General features: G+C 47.3%; 1 protein-coding gene across 2 annotated transcripts; it reads left to right on the plus strand.

Annotated features, from left to right (window-relative positions):
• The first annotated feature begins 97 nt into the window (after positions 1-97).
• On the plus strand, positions 98-8,449 carry CUNH15orf57 (chromosome unknown C15orf57 homolog). 2 transcript variants are annotated; one of them, XR_002103994.1, is made up of 4 exons: positions 98-401; positions 2,033-2,189; positions 6,006-6,247; positions 8,099-8,449. XR_002103994.1 is itself a non-coding variant. In XM_019551664.1 (3 exons), exons 1-3 carry the CDS (start codon positions 167-169, stop codon positions 6,142-6,144), a joined length of 531 nt encoding a protein of 176 aa, XP_019407209.1. In that variant the 5' UTR covers positions 98-166; the 3' UTR covers positions 6,145-7,818. The 2 variants fall into 2 exon arrangements, 1 of the variants encoding a protein (XP_019407209.1); XM_019551664.1 differs by lacking the exon at positions 8,099-8,449 and having other exon boundaries at positions 6,006-7,818.
• The last annotated feature ends 14,180 nt before the right edge of the window (positions 8,450-22,629 follow it).

Below are 22,629 nucleotides of genomic sequence, written 5' to 3' on the forward strand. Positions count from 1 at the left end.
TGTCGTTGCGCCTTTTTCCCCTCCCCCGCGGCCCGCCAGCGGATTGGCGGGGCGGGACGTCCGCCCAGCCAGCGCGCTGATTGGGCGGGCTCGGCGTCAGTGAGCCCGCCCGCAGCTGGTGCCAGCGGCTTCCAGGCCTGCTTCTCTTCGGGGGTGCTGCGCCGCCATGAGGACGGTGGAGAGCGTGGTGGCCCGCTCCAGCCGCGAGCTCTGGGCTGATATCTGCGCGGCGCTGCCCGGCGCAGATCAGGTGGAGGACGCCCGCGAGGCCTTTGCCGACTCCTTCGCGGGCGCGGACGGCAGCAGCGGGAGCCCTGCGGAGGCGCCCGGCGGCCCTGCCCGAGCCCCGCCGAAGCCGTGGGCGCCGCTGCAGGACTCCGCCGTGTATCTGGCGTCGCTGGGTGAGTGCGCGTCTCCACCCGTCCCGAAGTGCCTGCCTGCACCCGCTGCTTCCCCTGCCGCGCTCGGCGCTGACCCTCAAATGGCAGCTCTCGCGGCTTCATCTGCCGAAAAGGCGGCCCAGGGGATTTAATAGCAGCCTTCAGCTACCTAAAGGGCAGCTCCAAAGAAGAAGAAGAAACTAGACTGTTCTCAGTGGTGGTAGACAAGGAGCAACCGCCTCACCTTGCAGCAAGTGAACTTTAGGTTAGATATTAGGAAGAGCTTTCTCACTAGGGAGGTAGTAAAACACTGGAACGGGTTACTCAGACAGGTTGTGGACTCTCCATCCTCAGAGGCTTTTAGGACCCAGCTAGACAGAGCCTTGGCTGGGATGATGTAGTTGGGGATGGTCCTGTTTTGAGAGGGCAGGGGATTGAATTAGAGACCTCCTGGGGCCCCTTTCCACCCTCATTTTCTATGATCCTATGAAAGCTGAGGCCTGGCCTGTTTTGAAGCCTGCCCTGAATCCAACATGGGGTGCCCTCCATTTCCATGACCTGGGGAAAAACCCAGCAGCAATACTTTCACAAGCCCTGTCCACGAGAGACATCTAAACAAAGATGCCAGTCACAGAAGAGTGTGCAAATCTTCATGAGAATCCATCCTCTTTCCCTCGCACTCTGTAGTAACTTCAGCTGGCAGTCAGTCTGCCTTCCTGTTTGATCAGTTGTTAATTAGTTAAAATTTGTTGCTATTGTCACTAGGTTTCAAAATCCATTCCCTTTTGCAACCAATAGGATCAATTTGCTCCTCTCTGAATTTGAAAATATAGAAACTCCCATGTTATTACTGCTTCAGACTGCTTGCACACTCGGGCAGACATCACTGCAGGGTGCACAGCCTTTGCTTTCATGAAGGCTGGAGCAGCTGTTCCCAAACTGGGTCATATCTCCAAATGGGGTTGCAACATCAGTGGATGGGGTTGTGGGGGTGAGGGGTTGGGAGTCAGGGGCCATGCTGAGGAAGAATTTGGGAAGCACTGGGCTAGAGGCTTAACTTGCTTTTAAATAACTATTTAAATTCTGGAATATAAGAGGACAGCTTCCAAAGTAAATGCCTACTTACTGTGCCACACAGTAAGCTGGCCTAGTTAGATTCCTTTGCATGACACTGCTCATTGTCAAAACTACATATGCAAATTCAAAAAGAAATACAGTAAAATCCCTGTTTTCCAGCATTCTACTAGCCGACATTAGCCGGCACCCCACCACTGCCGTGGTGCCGCCACCATCCACCACTCTGCACCACTGCTGCCATATGCAACCACCTTGCGCTGCCGCCGCCATCTACCACCCCGCACCCACTACCACGTGCAAGCAGCCCCACCCCCTGCGCCGGTATTTTTAGATTACCAGCACCCGTCATTCCTCACATATGCTGAATAGAGATTTTATTGTACGTTTCAGTGTCATTTAAATATAAAAGAATATACCTATTCAGATTTCAGGTAGTAGCAAGATGGTAGTATGATTTGGTCATGAAGTGTTAAAACCATTTGGATTTAAACCCTCAGTCCATAAAACAATCTCCTGTGTTTTCTTTTCTTGTAAACTGCCCCGCAACAACAATTATATTGTTTTCCCTCTCATAGAAAGAAGACTGATGAGAATTAAGGGTTTGTCTCAGGAAGTGACCTCCAAGGACATGCTGCATACTCTTGCCCAAGCGAAGAAAGAATGCTGGAATAGGTTTCTGCAAGAGAAATTTGAGTCTGAATTTTATATCGAAGAACACGAATCTGATGAGAGGTAATAAGCACATTGATGAGGAAAAGCAGTTCAAGAACTACCATCCTTGTTAGCAGCTAGGCTAGAGCTTTCTTTGTTCCAACCTTCCCTTTTGTTTATTTGTTTTAAAAAGGAAAACAGTTGGTATGTGCATGAGTATTGTAGTAAAAATAGTACTTATCGTTTTGCATCTTCTAGTTTGCTAATGTTACCATAGCAGCTGTGTGACAAGTAAGTAGCCATATCTCCATCTTAAATATAAAAGCAAAGGAGGACAAGACCTGAATTTTCAAAGGTGGTCGCTAAATTTTTGAGTGCTTCAAATTTTAGGGATCCAACATGAAACAGTTGAGGCCATTTATTACCTTTCATTGCTACATTTTGGATGCTCAGAGGCTGAAAATTTATCAAGTTTGGTGATTACAAATAGTTAGCCATAAGCTTAACATCAGAAGCTCCAGGCAGGCCAGTGTTTGCATCTGTGCATAACTCTACTAAGTGCATGTAGCTTCAAGCAGGTGAAAGTGTGGGACACACCTGTCTATGGAGCTCCTTACATGTTTAGGTCCAGTGGGGAAGCTGCTGCCAGAGTTGAAATACGAAGTCCCAAAACCGTGGTTTCCAGTCCTGTGTTCAGCCTATAGTGTTTGCGCACTTTCTCACATAAATGATGAGTAAAGATGAGAGGACTTTTCTGCTGCAATTTCATATTTTTAGTGACTTATTATATTTTTGTGAAAAATCACTCCTTTTTGAGCTGCAATTTACCATGATTGCTTCCATTTCAAAGAAGATTGCTTTTCCTTGAGACCTTTGGAAAGAAGACCCATTAAAGCTCATTTTAGAGCATAAATGTGAGAAATAATTTGTACCCCATATAATTTTCTTGCTTTTTCTTCAGTCTGTTAACTTTATTTTAAGTGAAAAACAGCTAAGTAATGAAGACCCAACTGCTCATTGTGGAAACTTTTTTAAGGTTGAAAAAACATTAAGAAAATATTGTCCCATCTCTTCTCCCAGTTGACTTCAGTAGGCATTGCACTGTGAAAACTTCAGTGTTTGATCCACTGAAATTGGGTATGGCAATATTGCTGGTATTAACGTCTGAGAATTTAAGCATACGGTTGAACAGAAACTGGACCGTGGATCTTTTTAGAATAGTAGCATTCTACATTAGAGTTAAAGTACGCATGTAAATAAGGGAAGAGATCTGCCTAATATGCTATGTTAGCATAATAGCACTATAAAATGTTCAAGGATAGATGCAGTAGCATGTTAATATTTTAAGCAACCTTCTCCAAATAAATTTCTCCTGACCTGACAAAGGGATGGGCTAGATGTGCCAGCAGGTTTTTTGCACAGCATGATGGTCTCTTAAATTGGAGAGGCTAAGTCACAAAGCTTCATATGGGTTTCCTAGAGCAGTGTTTCCCAACCAGTATGCGGTGGCACAGGTGTGTGCCATCAGAAATGAAAAGATGTGCTGCAGAATTTTGCCATGGCAATGAGCTACAATAGGGATGAGGATGGGGAATGCCTTTGCAGGTGTGCCACAGAATTTTTTTATTAATGTAAGTGTGCCTTGGGCTGGAAAAGGTTGGGAAACACTGTCCTAGGGTTATTTCCTTACTAGATCTCCTTAGTTGGGGAGAATTACACAAATTCTTCAGAGATCAGCTTTTACCTAGCAAATAAACCTAATAGTAGAGGTGCACTGATATAAGGAAAATTGACTATATTGGAAATCGGCCATATCTGGCTGATAAATGGCCCATGCATGTGCACAGCGCAACACAGCACAGGTGGAAAGGAGCATAGCCCGGCATCGTGGAGAGCTGCTTCCAGCTGGTAAGTCTGTTGTGGTGGAAGGGATGTAGGGGGGCAGATCAAGGCCCCTGCAGTGAGGGAGGGCTAAGGCTGGTGTGGGGGCGCAGATCAAGGCCCCCGCCCAGTCAGGGTGGGCGCGGGACCAGCGGCTCCCGGCTGAGTGGTGTACAAGCGGTGGGAGCCACATGCACCCCGGACAAGCCATGGCACTGTCCAACGCCCACCCTGGGCTGGGCCCTGCTTGCCTCAGCGCCACCCTTCTCTTCCCTCACCACATGGGCCTTGATCTTCCCCCACACACCCCTTCCCTTCCACCACACTAGATTTACCGTCTGGAGGCAGCTCTCCACACTGCTGGGCTGGTATCGGAAATCAGATCGGTATCAGCTGATATGCCTCCTTAAAAATCAGTTATCGGTATCAGCTGTAAAAACCCCTATCAGTGCACCCCTCCGTAACAGTAACGTTTGTTTACAATGTATGTAAAGTATCTCCCAGAAATGTTAAATTTCCCATAGTGCTAAATCGGGGTGGGCAATATACAGCCTATGGGCCGGATCCAGCCTGCCAACTGATTATACCTGGTGGCCTGCAAGTTGTTGGGTGCAAAGTCATAGGATCCGGCCCATAGGGAGCCAGTAGTTCTGCCTGCTGCATTATGCTCGGTAGGCAGGTACATCCCAGACCCATCCATAGCTTACACCAGCTTCTGCCCTGTGCACCAGAAGGAGTGCCAGTTGCACGTGGCATCAGCTGTGGATGCTGCCTGCAGGTTCCTGCCAGGGATCAGGCCAACTGCTGGGGACTGCAGCTGATGCAGCAGTGTCACCTGTGGACCCAGGAGGATGTCCCATCACCAGGGGGAAGCTGCTGCCTGCATCTGCAGCTGATGCCAGTGCCTGCCTGGTGCCATTTCTGGTGCATTGGTGTGAGCGGTGGGGCCATGCTCTAGGTGCAGGACAGTTGGGGGTAAGAGTGAAAAGGAGAGACAGAGGCAGCCCTGCCCTTGATGAGCCGCAGCAGCCAGTATTGGATGCCAGGCAAAAGCAGGATCTGGCAGTTGACTCACTTGCTGCTTCCGGGGCCCTTCTGACTGCAGCTGCCCAGAGACCCTGCCAGGACTGTCCTGTGGCTCCTCCCTGTTGCTGTTGTCCTGCGCTACCTTCAGGGCACCCTGGGCCTGCAGTGTTGCAGTAGCAGCAGTGGAGAGGAACCATACCCAGGAGGGCCCTGAAAGTGGCGAGTGTGCCTGCTGCTGGGTCCTGCTTTTGCCCAGCACCCGGTACTGGCTGTTGACCCCCATCATAGGCAGGGCCAGCTCTTTATCTCCCCCTTGTAGGATGGCTGGGGAGGGGCAAAACATGGACAGCTACAGCTTGGCCCCACAGCTTGCACCAGCTCCTGGCCTGTGTACTGAAAGCAGTGCCAGGTGGGCACCAATATCAGCTGCAAGTGCAGGCACTAGCTTCCCCGTGGGGATCAGGGTATCTGCCCAAGTCCCTCCTTGGGGTAGAAGGGCAGGCTGCTGCCTCAGCTCCATTCACAGCCCCTCCCACATAAGGAGATTTGGTGAGCTGTCAGGGAGCGGGGGGATGCTGCTCTGGGCTGCTGCCCTGGCCTGCAGTAGGTCACCTAAGCTCCCTGTGTGGCCCATGTTCCCAAATACTTGCCCACCTCTGTGCTAGGTAATGTCCTCAGATACATGAAGTAAAGAGAAAAGAATTTTTTCTGGGTTGAGTTGTACGTTGTCTTAAGTAGTACAGATTTCTAGTTTTGTTTCAAGATGTTGCCCCCTGCATGTTGAACTGTAGTCCCGGGGGGTTGGTGTCCTAATTCATGACTTAAAACTATTAGGATGGTAGGGATCAAATTTTGTCTTCTCTGCCTTGGGCTAGAGGAAATCCCTATGGAGAGATACTCTGCCCCTTCCCTATCCCCCACCCTGCTTTTAACTCAATACTGGCTTTGCTGCTGCTTTATATTTAGGTTCTCTCCCTTGTTTTCCTTCAGCACTCTGGAATATTTAAAGCGGTGGCTCCAACCTGACAAAGTGGCAATCAGCACTGAAGAAGTCCAGTGCCTAATTCCTCCAGAATCTCATCCGGACAAGCAAGAAAATGAGGAAGAACCTCCAGCAGCAGAACAGTGAAATGCACTCCAGACATGTCAAGCAGTGCCTCCTGTCCAAGGACCAATAGAGTTCATTCAGTAGCAGTAACAACAGATTGGGAGAGGAAAAGTGCCAGTTATTGGTCAGTAAGCTATTGGCCTTTGGAGAACAAACTTTGTGACTAGTGGTTGGTATGGGCAGGGGCGAAGTGCTCTGCAACTCGGTGCATGCTGGACCTAGATCTTACTTTTTATCTCTATCTCCCATCTTGTAGCAATCTAGCCATTCCAGATTTAAAGGCAGTTATTTGTAATTTACCAAGAGGAGTACAGAGCTTAAAGTGGCTGTTCGGAAGTGTCAGAAAATCTGATGCTATACAATGGAGCAGATTGAAATCTTAACAACAGTCATTTCTACCTTATTGGACCTCTTTCTGTAGTTATATATTTCCCAGAATTACCCTTTGGCTGCTAGCTTCATGGGCTTTATTCAGGCATTGATCCTTTTCAGCAAGTTGCACTGTGATGTAAAACTGCACAATTTGTGTCTGAGTAGGCTCTGAACTATGTCTTGGAGAGGTAAGAAATGTAAGTCATGCCCAGGTTGGGGGCAGACTGAAGGAGACCCCACTGTCAAACAATTGTTACAGAAATGTATTTAACATTCCCTCTTCTTGTAACATGCTGGACTATCATGTTTATCGGACAATCTGATCTGGAAAGAATTACTGTATGCTCTGCTCTGTGTCTGTCCCTCCATTCCTACTCTTGTAACCACGGAAAGGGACAGACCTGATCAAAATCAGGAAAGCAAATGTAACATTGGGGGTTATGAGTAAGCAGCTTACTGCTTTTGTGTTAAATAGTTCCATATGAGGTTACCTTTTAAGCCTGTTCTTTTTACATAAATTTACTTTGTCTTTTGATCCTTTGTTGCCTTTGCAGAATTGTCCCTGTAATTCTTACCTTGGAATGAGTCTTGACTCTTACTGTGTAGCTGCAATTTCTCTTCTGTGATTTGGCAATAAAAACAAGCAGAGAATAGCAGCCTGCACCTGCTGCTGAGGACAGTTCTTAAAGGAAAACTGTAGCAATTATTTCTTATGCTTTATAGAGCTGGATCTGCACTTGGAATACGATAGAACTGTATGAAATTGCATTTTTGAAACAGTTTTTTGAAATACCTGCCACAGTTCTCATGTTACATGTATAAGTGTGACTGGTGCTATTATCCTTTTTAGAGACAGTTACTGTTTTATTGCTTTAGCCGAGCAGAAATTCTATTCTGATCACTCATGGCTTGTCTACACAGGGAAATCTACTAGCAGAACCATATTACTATAATTATACTGGCAACACTTTTCTCCAGAATAAGTGGTCACATGAAGGGTTATGGTATACATCAGTCAGTAAATTTCCCTATTTAGACAAGCTCTTAGTTTTGAGATTTTGGGGGAATGCATCCTTTGAAACAATGCCAGTGACAAGAGACTGAATTCTGTTAGTTTCTGTTTAAAATTTCACTAATTTAATTCCCCTACACTTAAAAATAATAGAATGTTAAGTTAAATTGAAAGTGTCCTGCCTTATTACACATCTGGATAATGAGGTGTGTATTCTGCAACTGAAACGACATTACCAAACTAATGAGAATGACTTACTCTTTGATAAGTGTAAGGAGAAAAAAGCTACTAATTTCTATTTCTTCCTAATTGGAAATGGTGGTAAGATATTTCATGTTGTACTGTATTTTTCCCTTTTGAAGCTGCTGTTAAGGGAATCATGCACATGTAGAATCTCAAACCAACTGTGCAACTCCCAGTCAAATGTGGGCCCACAAACATAATATATTGGATAATATCAAACAGAAATAAACTAGTCTTGGTGAGTTATATTTTATCTATGAGTAATAAACTAAAATGGAAATGAAAATATAAATGAACTTTTTTTTGGAGAGATCAATCTTTAATTTTTTCTGACTTTTCTATTGAAAGCACTGTATAGAACTTCAGTGAAAAAGAGGGCCAGGGGGCAAGAACTTTGAGCAGCCCCATACTTCACATTGCCGTGACATCAGTAATGTGACTTTCCCATTCATCATGACTGCACTGTCTGCTGTTTAGTGAATTTCTGCTTCCTAATAAACCGTGGACCTATAGTGCCTTTGCCTAGTGAGCACTGTCTGTATTTTTAACTTAGGAACTAGAACAGGGAATGGGACATGTACTTGGATTTATCCAAAGTAGTAGACAGTCTTCTTGGCCATTTTTGCTGTAGCCTGTTGTGCTGAGAATATCTGATCAATATGGAAGGGGTTGCTAAAAATTGCTATTCTTTTGCAAGTGCAAAACACTCATTTTTCCAGCTTGCAACTGGAGATCTAATTCGTTGCCAAATGGTGAATATGCACTGGTGCCCTGAATAACTGAACTTATGGCCGTACAATAATGATTGCCTTAATAAACTTGGATCAAATAGGATTAATAGCAAAAAGGTTAACAGATGCCATTTAAAGGAGTGGGAGAAGAGCACTAATGCTAGCAATCTTGGGGGATATTAATAAAACGTAAATAATTCTGTCAACAAATTTGTACCCAGTAACATCAATCAGAGTGTTTTACTTGCTTCCAAGTATACAGGATCAGGTTTGTTCACCTCTGGATACTCAGCTGCTTGCAGGCAGGGCTGCTGTATGCATTTGCTGAAACGTAACACTGGACAAAAAGTAGGACAACTTCAACTCTTATTCATGATTGTTAGGAAGGGATTATGACTGTGAAGTGATGGCAAATAGGTATGTGGGCTCTAAAGCCCCTACAAAATGTCATAAAAGTTCAGAGATTTAGATTTATTAAGAATTAAGCTCTAGAGAATTGCTCTTACTTGGAAATCTGACTTGCACTCTGCCTACACAGACTTGGGAAAGTGTAGATCCAATGCCTCTAGCTCAGGATTATTATTGTGTACAACTCAGGGGTCAGGAAACTTTTAGGAGCAGTGGGTTGAAATAACACAGCTGGGTTGGAGGTGAGCTGTTGCCGCTGCTTCCTGTCACCACTGCTTTCCACCACTAAATTGCTGCCAAAGTGTATGTGATCTGTTTGCTGCTGAGCACTGCAGAATTCCCTTACCCACCAACCTTGCCAAATTGCCCAGCTGCTAAAATGCTGCTGATATTGGGGCTTTAGGGACTGGCTTTGGCCTGCAGGCTACAGGTTGCCAGTGCTTGGTCTAACCTGATTGAGATGTATGTAGCTGATGGACAGAGCTGACTTACTATCTTGAGAACAAACAAGAATAAAGGGGATTGCCTCACAAATTACAATTTAAAGTTGGATAGCCAAATACCAGTGATATATAAAATAAGGAAAATTGAAATAGTAAAAAAAAAAAAATGTGTGTGTGTTACACCTAAAATGTACATGTATGTATACAGTAATACACACAAATTGGAGGGTTTTTTAGCTAGACACTATGGATTAATAGAAGAATCCCATACACACTTGCATATGCATGCTAAAAATATTTTTTCTGAAACTGACAAAGCCACCAGAGCTTAAACTTAAAAATTTCCAAAAACACCCAGCAAGTCATTTCAGAACCCACAATTGTACAAAAAAATCCACACAGGAGAAAGAAAATATAACACCAGGAGCTATACATGTTACAATCTAAGCTACTTGAATCGCACCCCAACAAAGACCTAGGAAAGGGAAAATTAATGTAATGGATATATTGTGAGTAGAACAATATAAAATGCAAATGACATCTAAATAAGAAGCAAATCTGACTCTAGTATGTTTCAGGATGCTGAAGAATGCTATAGGATACTAAATAGACTGAAGACTAATTTACTTAAAAGTTCTGTGAGAAGAGCTGAGTCAGTAAGGTGTAACCTCCATGGCTTTGCTGGCAAAATGACTGCAGTTACATCTGCTAAGAACCTGCTTTTGCTGATACAGCTTATTTTGTTTAGGGGAAACTGGTGGTGTTACAACATGTCTCCCCTCTGGAGAGATTTGCAAATATAGCTAAATAAGCAAAGCACTTTAATATAGACAGCTGTCCAATCATGCACTCCATGCATGAGCCCCTGTCTTTCTACGTCTGGATATAAATACAATAATATCTTTACATGAACTACAAGATCTAATGCTTCAAACACCAAAAGAAAATAATAGTTTCTGACAGTGGTACTTAACCTTTTTTGGACAGTGGGCTGGATGGGCAGTGCCACATTGTCTGCAGACCACCTTTAGCCAGTGGTCCCGATCTGGTGCCAGGGGTGGTTGCAGCGGGACCCCATCGGAACATGCAGAGGGGGGTGGGCAGCCCTAACCTGATCCCAGGGAGGGGGAAGGAGTCTTGACATGACCACAATCTGCAGTGGAGGAGTACGTAGCGCAGCCCTGACCCAGCTGGGAGTGAAGGGGAGCCTAAGGGACTGCCCTCCCAGTCCTACAGCTGGCTGTGCAAGGGGAAGGGGTTGTGGCTCAGTCCCAGCCCACTATGCAGGGCTTGGAGTTCAGGAATTTGTCACTGAGAGAGTGGCGGTGTTAATTACCACTGCTCCGCCACCAAATTTCCCAGCTCCTGAGGGCCAAATACTGTACATTTGGCCTGTAGGCTGGAGGTTGAGCACCCCTGATTTAATCATCTAAGGATAGAAAAATAAGGGTAGAAAAATAATGGGGTGAGACACAACATTAACAACAGTAGTGCCATGTGAAAGGCTAATATTTAGACTACAAGACAATTGCAAATAATGTAGAAGACAGGCTACAGGAAGAAATCACTAATTAAATATTAATGCCCCTTTCACACTCCAAATTCATCTTCTGTCTCTCCCAGGTTTTGCAGCCTTTATTTTTTTCTCTTTATTCACAGTGTGGAATGCGACTCCTATCTTTACATCTTCAGAGATGTGGAACAGTCTGGCATGTGTGACAGATTGACATTTATCTGAGAATCATTTATACTTACTAAGCACATCTACACATGCAATTAATGTGAACAAATAAACTCCAGAGCTTATTGCTCTAGTGATTTTTGCTCCCTTGTGTGCCGTTTGAATGTGTGCCCAAAGCAAAAAACTAGAGGTGCACCCAATACATCGGTTCAATATTAGATTGGCACCAATATAAAGAAAATTTTCTGTATCGGAAATCAGCCCAATATGGCCAATAATTTGTCCAACAAACGCCCGTGCATGCATGCGCACAGCTGCAGCACAGCACATAGGCAGGCAGAGTGGAGAACTGCCAGCAGCTGGTAAGTCTGGTGTGGGGGAGAGGAGGTGAGGGTCGGGGAGGAAAGGAGCATGGGGGCAGATCAAGGCTTCCCATGGTGAGGGAGGGTGTGGGGTTGGGGTTGCCCAGCTGGGGTGGGACGGGTATGGGACAAAGCCGTGGCTTGCCTGGTGGGGGGCAACTCCCACTGCTGTGTGTAGCTAATCTGGCATCTCCTGCTGTTGCTCCTGCTGCTCATCCAGGATCATGGGTATCTGAAGTCTCTTAAGTCAGAAGGGGCATGTGTTTGACTGCCTGGCTGTGGGGGGTCCCCCAGTGGCTGATCCCGCTTACTGGGGGTGGGGTTCCCTGCAGCTGATCCTGATCTCACCATAAAAGTGTCCACTTCTGGAAGCAGTGCAGCCACTTTCACTGGTGGCCCCGCTTCCCAGCCAGTGCTCACAGGGAGGGCACGGGTGCTCCTGCCTGCCCCCCAGCTAAACAGGGAGCATGGCCTGACAGGTGGTGCAGCAGTGCTCTAAGGGGATGCATGTGTACCCTTGTGCACTCCCTACACGTTGCCCCTGTCTGGGATGGCATGGGGAGGATGGGTCATGTGCCCCCAGATCTGTCTGGTCCCCTGTAGATCCAAGGGCACGTGCCCCCCCATGCCCTCCTGGACAAGCAGTGGGAGTAGCAGTGGGAGCCACCAGACAAGCCCTGGATGAGCTGTATGCAGCAGCGGGAGCTGCCACCCTCTCCCTTCCCATGCCCCCCAGACAAGCATGGCTCCGTCCCATGCCTTCCCTGGCTGTGGACCCAGCCTATACATGCTTCCCCCACCCCGAAGAGCTGCATATCATAAAATGGATTGGTATCGCCCGATATGCCTCCTTAAAAATCAGCTATCGGTATTGGCCCAAAAAACCTTTATCAGTGCACCCCTACAAAAAACTCCAGAGCAATTAGACCTTGTTTCCCCTAGCGCCCCCTGGCATAACAAAGAATAACAGCCACAAGTTGTTGGAGAGGAGGTTTAGATTAGGCATCCATAAGAACTACTTCACAGTTAGGGCGGCTAGGATCTGGAACCAACTTTCAAGGGAAGTGGTGCTGGCTTCTACCCCGGTGGTCTTTCAGAAGAGGCTTGATGCCTACCTGGCTGGAGTCATCTGAGCCCAGTTTTTCTCCTGCTCAGGCAGGGGGTCAGACTTGAAGATCTACAAAGTCCCTTCCAACCCTACTTCTATGATTCTATGAATTAGCTTGAGTTTATCTGTGTGCAGTGCGTGGAGCCTGGTGGGAGCCTGCCAGCTCAGTTCTGCTCCCACTGGACTCCATGTGTTGAGGCATGAGGGTGTTTCTGTTGGGGCTAGCTGGCAGGCAGCCACTCTGCTGAAGCACCTTTGTGCTCCAGCCAGCTGCTCCACAGGGCATGGAGTCCTATTGGGCTCCATGTGCTGTGGAGTGGCTGGCTGGGGCAGGAGAATGCTTCAGTGTGGGTGCTGCCTACCAGCTAGCTATACACTAAAGCATGCGTTTATCATCTACACCTGCCATCAGATCGTACTTATGTCTGATAGGATTATCCAATGGCACAGTAAATTAGTTTACACTGGCCTAATTGCCATGAATGTGTAGATAGTGATCCTTCACTTTGCAAAAAATTAGTCTACTGTGCACTAAAGTGCATGTGTAGACATGCCCATTGTGGAGCAGAATAAAATTAAGGAATTACAGGAAAATAGTAACCCTGTCTCTTTAAAGGTAAAGGCCCAGGTCCTTGTCCACCTATTAAGTATGTAAGCGGTACGTAGGTGTCTAAATAAAATCCCATTCCACCCTGCTTGAGTCCCTGAAAGCCCATTAATACAAAAAGGTATGTGGGTCTTCCTGTGTGATTTAGTCTTAAATCCTAACAAGAGATGGATTAAAGGCTTTGAGGGAGTTGAGCAGGGTGGAATAATATTGCACTGAGATGCTTAAGTCCCACTTAGATACCAAATAATTGGAATAGGAGCTGGTCCAAAGTAAGCTAGATTCATATGTAGGGGCTTAACCAAATCGTAATTTCTCAATGTTTGTAAAAAACAGGAGCTTCCACAATTTTGCACAGAATCATCTGAAAAAAAAGCTTACTAAAAATAAAATGCTGGCACCTCAGTGGAAGCCAGCAGTTGCTGTGGCGTGGTCTCAGCTTGTGGGGGAGGGTGGGTGAAGAGAAGCCACTGGCATGAAGGGGAGCAGCCAAGATAGCCGCCTCTGCCTCTTACCTCTGCTGCTGCTGTTTGGTCAAAAGGGCTGCATTTCATATGGCCACCCCTCTCAACCAATCAGCAGTAAGAGGTGAGGCTGCACAAAAAGGCAGTCCTCTTGGCCAATCAGCGGTAAGGGGTGGGGCTACATGAAAGGCAGCTCTCTCGGCGGATCACTGGGGAGGGGGAGGTTTGCCATGATAAGCTGGTGAAAATGGCAGCCAAGGCCACATTCAGCCTGTGAAATTGTCCATCTGCCACCTCAATTTGGGTAGGTCCCTATCCATAGAGATGCCTCTAGTCAGGACACCTGTGACATGGCTATTAGGATATACCAAAGAGCAGACAGACAGTGAACAAGCAAGGAATAATTGGGGAAGAAGGAACCTAATCTGTGTGTCCAAAGCAGTAATTAAAATAGTGAATGACTGAATTAAAAAAAAATACAACCAAACAAACAATGGATATGGCATGAGAGAGAGAATATATTCCCTTCTGAAATGACCATTGTGGGGCTATCAGGCATGACAATAAAGCCTTAGGTGCTTGCGCACATTGTACCGTTTTAACTGTATTATTTAGATATTAGGAACCCCCTGCAGAATGGATGCAGATATATTGATATAAAAGAGTTTACATCTATATAACTTTTCCTTTGCTGGAGAGGAATGAACTACAGCAAAATAGGACATTCTTATGCTGGTTTGTGTGCATACTTGGGCTTTTATCGTATTTGTAGGCTATCAATGCCATCTAACAAAAATAGAAGTATCACTGTAAATCTATATGTTGAGCATACCAAAGAAATACAGGGAGCACTCTCTGTTTGCAGGTTTGGCATTCACATTTTCGAATATTCATAGTGCTGTGCCAACCCACTCTCTCTCCCCGCTGGCAGCGTGATGACACTGTTACACTCCTGGCGGCCTCTGCGGGAACTCTGTGCTTGCCACTGCTAGGCTCCCACCCCCACCGCCGCGCTCCCTCTGCCGCCAGTTCACTCGTGCCCTCCCAGCTGCCGAGGGCACGCGCCGTTCATGGCATATTCCTGGATTTCGCCATTCAAGGGGATCTCTGGAATGTACCCCCCGCGAATGGTGAGGGTGTTCTGTAATACAGAGTTAAAATGTATGCTAATACAGCCTGCAAAATATGACACTGAGGGGAAGAAGGGAGGATGACAATACATGAACAATACCATAAACTAAGGTGTTGTCTGTCAGGATATCACCGTGTACAGATGTGGACCTCTGAGTCCCGTTGATGTTCACTTGCTATTCTTATACTGGACAGACGCCAGTCAGTCAATTAGGTTGGTGTGCCTCTCAGTTCTTTCCTGCCATGACTTGATGAATTGATTGAATTGGGGAGGGGTGATGAGTCCCCGACCCGGAGCCAACTCCCACCCATCAGAATGTAAGGACAGGCAAAAGAAAAAAAACCCTCCTTGCAAAATAAAGATCCAGTGTGTCCATTTATCCACTTTTCCCATGGTGCCAGGGTTCAAAGTGGCTGCTGTCCCTCCTGTTCTCATTCAATCCACAAGTTCTCAATTGCTGAAGCCGCGATCAGGCATTTTTTTCCCGATAATTAGCATCTCGCTGGCTCAAATAACCGCCCACTGCAGCCAATTAACACAGAAACACTTTTTTTTTAGTTCCTCTGAGCTCTATAGACCATGTGGGTCGCCTGCCCCATTCCCAGGGACTTCAGTCCTGATGGGCAGGTGGGCACTTGCCCTCTCTGCTGGCCCCCTTCTTTTCCTCTTTACCTTTTTCCTTCCTGCTGGCATATAGAGGAGGAAATAGCTCCCGGTGACTTGATTGAACTAGTTTGGCTCATCTGGTGAGCTGATAAGGCTACGCCTGGGTGGACCAGAAGCTCTCTCCAGCGCATGGCCACGCTGCTACTGTTGGCCAGAGCCCTTTGGCTGGGGAGTTTCTCTGGGCAGGTATCCTTGATCTTCTCACATACCTTCCCCTTTAACTTGCCTTGCCATGAAACAACTGGGCTGACTCTGCCTCCAAATGGCCTTGTTCTGCCAACTCTTCTTCTTTATAACATCTCAAAAAAAGATCAGCTAGAGTATTAGTCTTCCCTGGTTTATACTCAACATTAAAGTGGAAAGGTTACAGAGTCAGTGCCCAAAGGGTAATACACGCATTGTCCATCTGTTTAGTCTTAAGCCACCTCAGTGGGGCATGGTCATTTATCAGGGTGAACTCACGCCCCAGCAGGTAATACCGAAAGTAGTTAACGCCCCACTTAATGGAGGGAGGTTGCGGACTGCCCAGGCATAGCCTTAACATTCACATTCTACCGTACCATGCCTCCTTTCCTGTGGGTTTAACTTCTGGCTGGCATAGGCTACGAGTCGTGAGATTCTGTTGACTTCTTGTGAAAGGACAGAGCCTAATGCTCTATCTGAGGCATCTGTCTGCAGAATAAAAGGTGATTCAGAGTCTGAGGTTTCCAGCACCACGTCTTGACATAGAGCCTTGTCTTCATGAATGCCTGCCAGTTCACAAAATCTACTTGCCTTTCCCTTGCAACATATCAGTTAAGGGAGCTGTTATTTCTGCAAATGGGGGTATAAATTGTCAGTAATAGCCATCAAGACCTAAGAATGCCCTAAGCTGTTTGTGGCTCTGGGGTGGGATGTAGTGTCGCAAGGCTTCCACCTTGTCAGCTAACAGATGAATATGCCCTTGGCCTACCGTAAATCCTAAGTACTTTGTTTCAGCATTAGCCAAGATACATTTCTTTGGGTTGGCTGTAAGCCCAGCTTGCCATAATTCCTGTAGTGCCACCCTTACCGCTTTTAAGTGTTCCTCCCAACCTTGTGTATATATAATAATATCGTCTATGTAGGCAACTGCGTATGCTGATGTGGGGCCAACACCTGTTCAATTAGCCTTTTAAAGGTAGCTGCCGCTTCATGTAACCCAAAAGGCATCCACCTAAATTCGGACAAGCCCCACAGAGTACTGAATGCAGTCTAAGCCATATCTTCCCTCCTCAATGGTACCTGCCAATACCCTTTTGCTAAGTCCAGGGCTGAGATAAATGTAGCCTGTCCCACTTTCTCCAACAACTCACTAATCTGGGGCATAGGAAAGGCGTCAAAGAGATATAGCATTGACTTTCCTGAAGTCCACAGACAGTTGCAGCGACCCATTGAGCATAGTCACTGCCACAATGGGGCTATGCCAAGGACTCCAGGATTCTAGAATGATGCCTTGCTCCAGCATTTTAGTAATTTCCTCACAAATTGTCTGATATCTATAATATGGGATCCTCCTCCATTTTTCTCTCATGATCTGTCCAACAGGGGTTATCTGATGGGTTATCCTTTTGGCACGCTCTGGGATTTCACTAAAAACATCTTGAAATTCTCTTGCTAAGTTCCTCAACTGACTTTGCTGCTGAGAGCTAAGTTGGGTCTCAACCGGGACCGTTACATACCCCACGTTTTGTCCCAGGTCCACACCGAAGTCCCCACCAAACTCCTCGTCCAGTGGGGAGGTATTGACAAATAAACTGTCCTGTTCCCTCCATTCTTTAAGTAAATTCACATGGTAACTCTGCTTTTCTTTTCTATGACCTGGCTTGAAGACCTCATAATCAGCAGGGCCAACCTTGCTGAACCACTTTGAAGAGACCTTGCTGTTGCCGGCACAAGGTGCCTGAGGGAGGCAACAATTGGGTTCATTGCCTGGTGTGCGTCGCGCCAAATAAACACACTGGGGGAGAAGCAAACAGAGTTTATTTGAGCTCAAGTAAAAGGCACAGGGAGACTGTATTGTCTCAAATCCTGCACACCTAACCCTGCAACAGCGAGATCTTTATACCCCGGTCAGTTTCACTGTCAGTGGTTTTCCACCAGCTGGCCCCCCTTCTCCCTCCTCCCTTCTCTCTCCGAGCGGTGCCCTTGCATTCCACAGATAACAGTTTTAGCTCGCCTGCTTTCCAGAAGGACAGGAGATTTGCAGGCACCAGAGAAAGGGTTGCAAAGGTTGGGCAAGGGGGGCTTTGGCTCATCTGAGCCTGGAGCAGAAGGACTTCCTCGACACTCGTGGTCTTCCATCCCTCTGAGTTACCCAGGGTTATGCCCAGTGACACCAACGCTTTCTTTTCTATGACCTGGCTTGAAGACCTCATAATTAGCAGGGCCAACCTTGCTGAACCACTTTGAAGAGGCCTTGCCAACACCTTAGGAATTTACTTTACGCATCGGGGAGTAACACCAGTACTTTCTGGCCTACAGGAATATTCCTCTCTTGAGTCTTTTTATCATAGGTGGTCTTTTGAGCCCTCTGTGCTACCCTCAGGTTTTCCCGTGATAGCTCCCCCACCCTCTGCAGGCATTGTCTCAGTTCTCTCACATACTCTACATTATTAACACCCTTCTGCAGCATTTCCTCCCAACCTTCTCTCACCAGATGTAACAAGCCCCTCGAGCAGTGTCCATATACGAGGTCAAACGGGGCACACCCCAAAGACGACTGAGGGGCCTCTTGTGCCGCAAACAACAAAGATGGGACCATAAGGTCCCATTTAGGGGGCTCCATCTGAACACACTGGCACAGCATATTCTTCAAGGTCCCATTAAACCTTTCCACTAGGCCATTGGTTTGAGAATGGTATATGGCTGTACGCAGCTACTTATTTTGCAATACTTTACACAGACTCTGAAGGACCCCCACCGTAAAATCAGACCCTTGATCCATAACCATTTCTTTGGGGATGCCCACCCAGGTAATCCATTTAAGGAGTTCTTCTGCCACCTGGGGACCAGTGACAGCTCACATAGGGACCACCTCTGGGAACCGGGTTGCATAATCTATGATTACAAACAAAAATCAATACCCTGCCGAACTTTTGGGGAAGGGTCCCACCACATCAAGTGTAATACAAGAGAACAGCACATCTATTATGGGCATAGGTTGCAATGGCACTTGGGCTGGCTTGTTCCAGCTTACCTTTTGACATGCCAGGCAGGCCCAGCAGAAACTCTCTACCTGATTATACATCTTGGGCTAAAAACACCACCTTGTTAGTCGAGCCTCAGTTTTGCTGCAACCCCTATGCCCACCCAGAGGATTTTCATGGGGCACCTTTAATAGAGGATCCCTAAACTGATGCAGTATTAACTGCTGGGGAATCTACTCCTCCTCTTGTACCACTTTCTTTATCCAATAAAGCAACCCTCTCCTAACCTCTAATCTTGGCAAGCTTGCATAGCATCCTGGGTTCACCACATCCTCTTCCTCCTTAGCCAGTTCAGTCTCTGTTATGGTCTGGAATCCACCTTACTGCTGGATAAACCTTCTACATTGAAATCTTCCACAGCTGGAACATCTTCGTTTCTTCCCAAAAGGCCAGCTTCTCCAATCCTGTCTTCTCTTACAATGTTCAATACTTCATAAATTTCCCTCCAGTCTCAGCCTAAAATCATTGGGTATGGTAAGTCACGAGCCACTCCGACTGGCATTTCTCTAGTGGTCTTCAACATAGTGACTTGGTAGACCCTCTGAGGGTAATATGTGCCATGCCCATGCATGCACATCATTCTGACAGGGGTGGCTTTCTGTACATACTCTCCGAGTACCAATGCATTTTGTATAAATGTGTGAGCAGATCCAGTGTCAATGATTGCTTTAAACCTCTTGCCTTCTACCCATGCCTTTACAACCAGTCGGGGCAGTGGGCCACCTTTGATCTCCCTCCCTATACTACAGTCCATGGATTCCACCCCTCTGGGTTCTCCAAGGCCTAGAGTTATTCCCATGTCTTCAACTGGAGAGTGCGGCACCTTAGGTGATGACCACGTCAAGTTAGTACAGTCCCAGGATATGTGTCCCACCTTCCCACACTGAAAACAAATTACCGGGTTGTTGTTGGGCCTTCTGTAATCTTGGGCCTCTCTATTATCCAGCCTCGTGGTCTCGTGAGGCCTAGGGTACAAGCCTGCCTTCACATTCTGATCTGGAGGCATCCCTCCAAGAGCGCTGCTGACATTTTCTGCCAATTGCAATGCCTCGGCCAAAGATACCGGCCAATGGTATCGGACCCAACTCTGGGTTTCCTCATCCAAGTTGGTCAGAAACTGTTCTAATAAAATCTTGTCGCAGATGTCTGCCTTCAAACTTTCTTTAGGCTTCAACCACTTTGTTATGAGATCAGCTAAGTGTTGCAACAAAGCCGTTGGGTCCTTTTCTTCTTTTTAGCTTTGAACACCTGCTGGTAGGTCTCTGGGTTAATATCTAGTTGATATAAAACTTCTCTCTTTACCTGTCATAGTCTATAGCCTTATCACGTGTTATAGCCCCATAGGCTGCTTGGGCCTTGCCTATTAGCAACACTCCCAACTGTACCTGCTCAAAGCTTTCGAAAAACAATTCAGGATCATCATGGATAGACATTTTGGGCACTGTGATCTCTGGGGCCTTACATGTTGCACGGCCTGTCAGGTGCATAGCCCTGCCCCTCAACTCACCTGCCACGACTTTGATGTTAAGCTATCAAGAGAGGGGGTTCAGTGGAGATCTTCCTGGGAGGGCCTTCTGACAAACGGTGGTACTCATGATTGTTTGGCGTGATATTCCACGAGGCTCCACCTCCCCTACACCCTGTCCACTCGCCAACCGGATAGGTGTTTGTAGAATGGGGATTTCGGCCCTGTGGGGTTGCCCGCAGCTTGCTTCAGGTGGGGTCCCACGTCGGCATGGATGCAGATGCCTCTCCTCCCTCTGGCCTCGAAGCATGGCCCGCCTTCTCTAGGCTCTTTGATTTCCCCTTCTTCTTTTTTGGGGTTTTTTTTTCTCAGAAGAAATACTCCCCTAAGGAGGAGAGGGCTGTGGAGCTGCCTCCTTGACCCCAGCCTCCTCCAAGGGGCTCAAATGCCTTCTCTGCCCTGCTCCCTACAGGAAGCTTAAATGCTTACCTTAGCTTGCCTTCAGCGGGGAGCTGGAGGGCTGCCCCTGCTCTGCCTCCTGCAGGTGGCTCAGCAGTTTCCCCTGCCTGATCTGTGGGAGCTGTGCAGGCTGTGGCGCTCCTCTTCCATGCTGGATCCTCAGCACGTCTAGCATGCTGCCCACCAGTGTTCTCTCTCCCCAGCTCACTCCCTGCCCTGGTTCCAGCGGGGCTTTTAAACTTTCCCACAGCAGCTGGTACAGCCGCCATGATTGATCCAGCTGTTCCCCGTGTGGGAAACAGCTGATTAAACAGCCAGCATAACACCGGCTTGCGTGGCTGCAGCCACGGTCCTGGCTCCTGTTCTGGCTGCCCGGCAGGGGGTAAGTCACCCCCGTCGGGGGTCTGTTTCTGGAGTTTGGGGCCCACGAGGATTACCCTCTCCCCTTTGGGAGCCTGTGGTGGTGCCTCACCACCACAGGCACCTTTAATTCTAGGGCATTTCTCCGATGCCACATCTGTTGCTGCATCCAGTAAAGCTGACAAGTCAGTCAGTAATACAGAAGTCCTCGACTTCAGGAAAGCTGACTTCGACAAGCTAAGGAGGCTTGTCAGAGAGGCCCTAAAAGGCCACAACCCAATGGAGAGGGGAGTTCAGGATGAGTGGCTGCTCCTCAAGGGCCTATACTGCTTAACATCTTCATCCTGGATGCACGAGCAAAGTCCATCCCATCTCGGAGGAAAGGCAGCAAAAGGGCACAGCAGCCCCCTTGGCTCTCCAGGGCACTGGCAGAACTCCTGTCTCTTAAAAGGAAGACCTACAAAGGATGGAGGCCCGGAACCACCACCAAGGAGGAATACGCCGCTTTAATCTGGACCTGCGGGGAGGGAACCAGAAAAGCCAAGACTGTGATGGAACTCTAGTTAGCTACAAATATCAAAGAAAATAAAAAGTCCTTTTTTAGAAATGTGGGGAGCCGGAGGAAAAGCAAGGACAACATTGGACCCCTGCTAAATCAGATGAGGCAACTGGCAACTGACGCCCAGGAAAAAGCGAACTTGCTAAATGGGTACTTTGTGTCAGTTTTTCACCAGTTCCATGGGATGGCCCTGCCCACTATGGGTCAGGGAGGCCTGGCTGAGGGAGATTCCTTGCCCTCCATTGAAGCTGATCTCATGGAGGAACAACTTGACAGGCTGGATACCTTCAAGTCAGCTGACCCTAATGGGTTACACCCAAGGGTGGGTACTCAGGGAGCTGGCGAGCTTCATAGCTCAGCCCCTGGCATGGATCTTTGAGAGCTCTTGGTGCTCTGGTCAAGTGCCCAATGATTGGAAGAGGGCTGATGTCATGCCTATCTTCAAGAAAGGGAGGAAAGTAGATCCAGTAAACTACAGGCCCATCAGTCTGACCTCTATCTTGGAGAAGGTCTTGGAAAAGATTATGAAGGAGGCTATCCTTAACAGACTAGCTGATGGCAATATCCTGAGGGATACCCAGCATGGGTTTGTTGGAGGTAGGTCTTGCTTGACCATATCTCATTTCCTTTTATGACCAGGTGACTTATCACCTGGACAAGAGGGAAGAGATCGATGTTGTATACCTTGACCTTAAAAAAGCCTTCAATCTGGTATCCCACGATCACCTCTTGGCTAAACTGGCTAACTGCGGCCTAGACGTCACCACAATCCACTGGCTGGGGAACTGGCTCTGCGGTAGGACCCAGAGGGTGGTTGTCAACAGGAGCCAATTGTCTTGGTGTACTGTGACCAGTGGGGTCCCACAAGGCTCTGTCCTAGGGCATATACTTATTAACATCTTTATCAATGATGTGGACATTGGTGTCAGAAGCGGACTGGCCAAGTTCGCTGATGACACCAAACTCTGGGGTAAAGCATCCACACCTGAGGACAGGAGGGCGATACAGGCAGATCTTGACAAACTCATGAAATGGGTGGACGAGAACCTCATGGTGTTCAACAGCAAAAAATGCAAGGTTCTTCACCTTGGGAGGAAAAACTTGCACCATGGTTATAGGCTTGGCAGTGCTATGCTGGTTAGCACTACAGATGAAAGGGACTTGGGGGTCATGGTTGACCACAAGATGAACATGAGCCTTCAGTGTG

Source organism: Crocodylus porosus, unplaced genomic scaffold (genome assembly GCF_001723895.1).
Source record: "Crocodylus porosus isolate Cpor-Errol unplaced genomic scaffold, CroPor_comp1, whole genome shotgun sequence".
Taxonomy (NCBI): Eukaryota; Metazoa; Chordata; order Crocodylia; family Crocodylidae; genus Crocodylus; species Crocodylus porosus.

Bases quoted from the DNA above. Each gene is read 5' to 3' on its own strand.
- CUNH15orf57 (XM_019551664.1), top strand. From the start codon at position 167: ATGAGGACGGTGGAGAGCGTGGTGGCCCGCTCCAGCCGCGAGCTCTGG. The intron at 402-2,032 runs GTGAGTGCGCGT...TCCCTCTCATAG, and splicing joins CGTGTATCTGGCGTCGCTGG to AAAGAAGACTGATGAGAATT. The intron at 2,190-6,005 runs GTAATAAGCACA...GTTTTCCTTCAG, and splicing joins GAACACGAATCTGATGAGAG to CACTCTGGAATATTTAAAGC.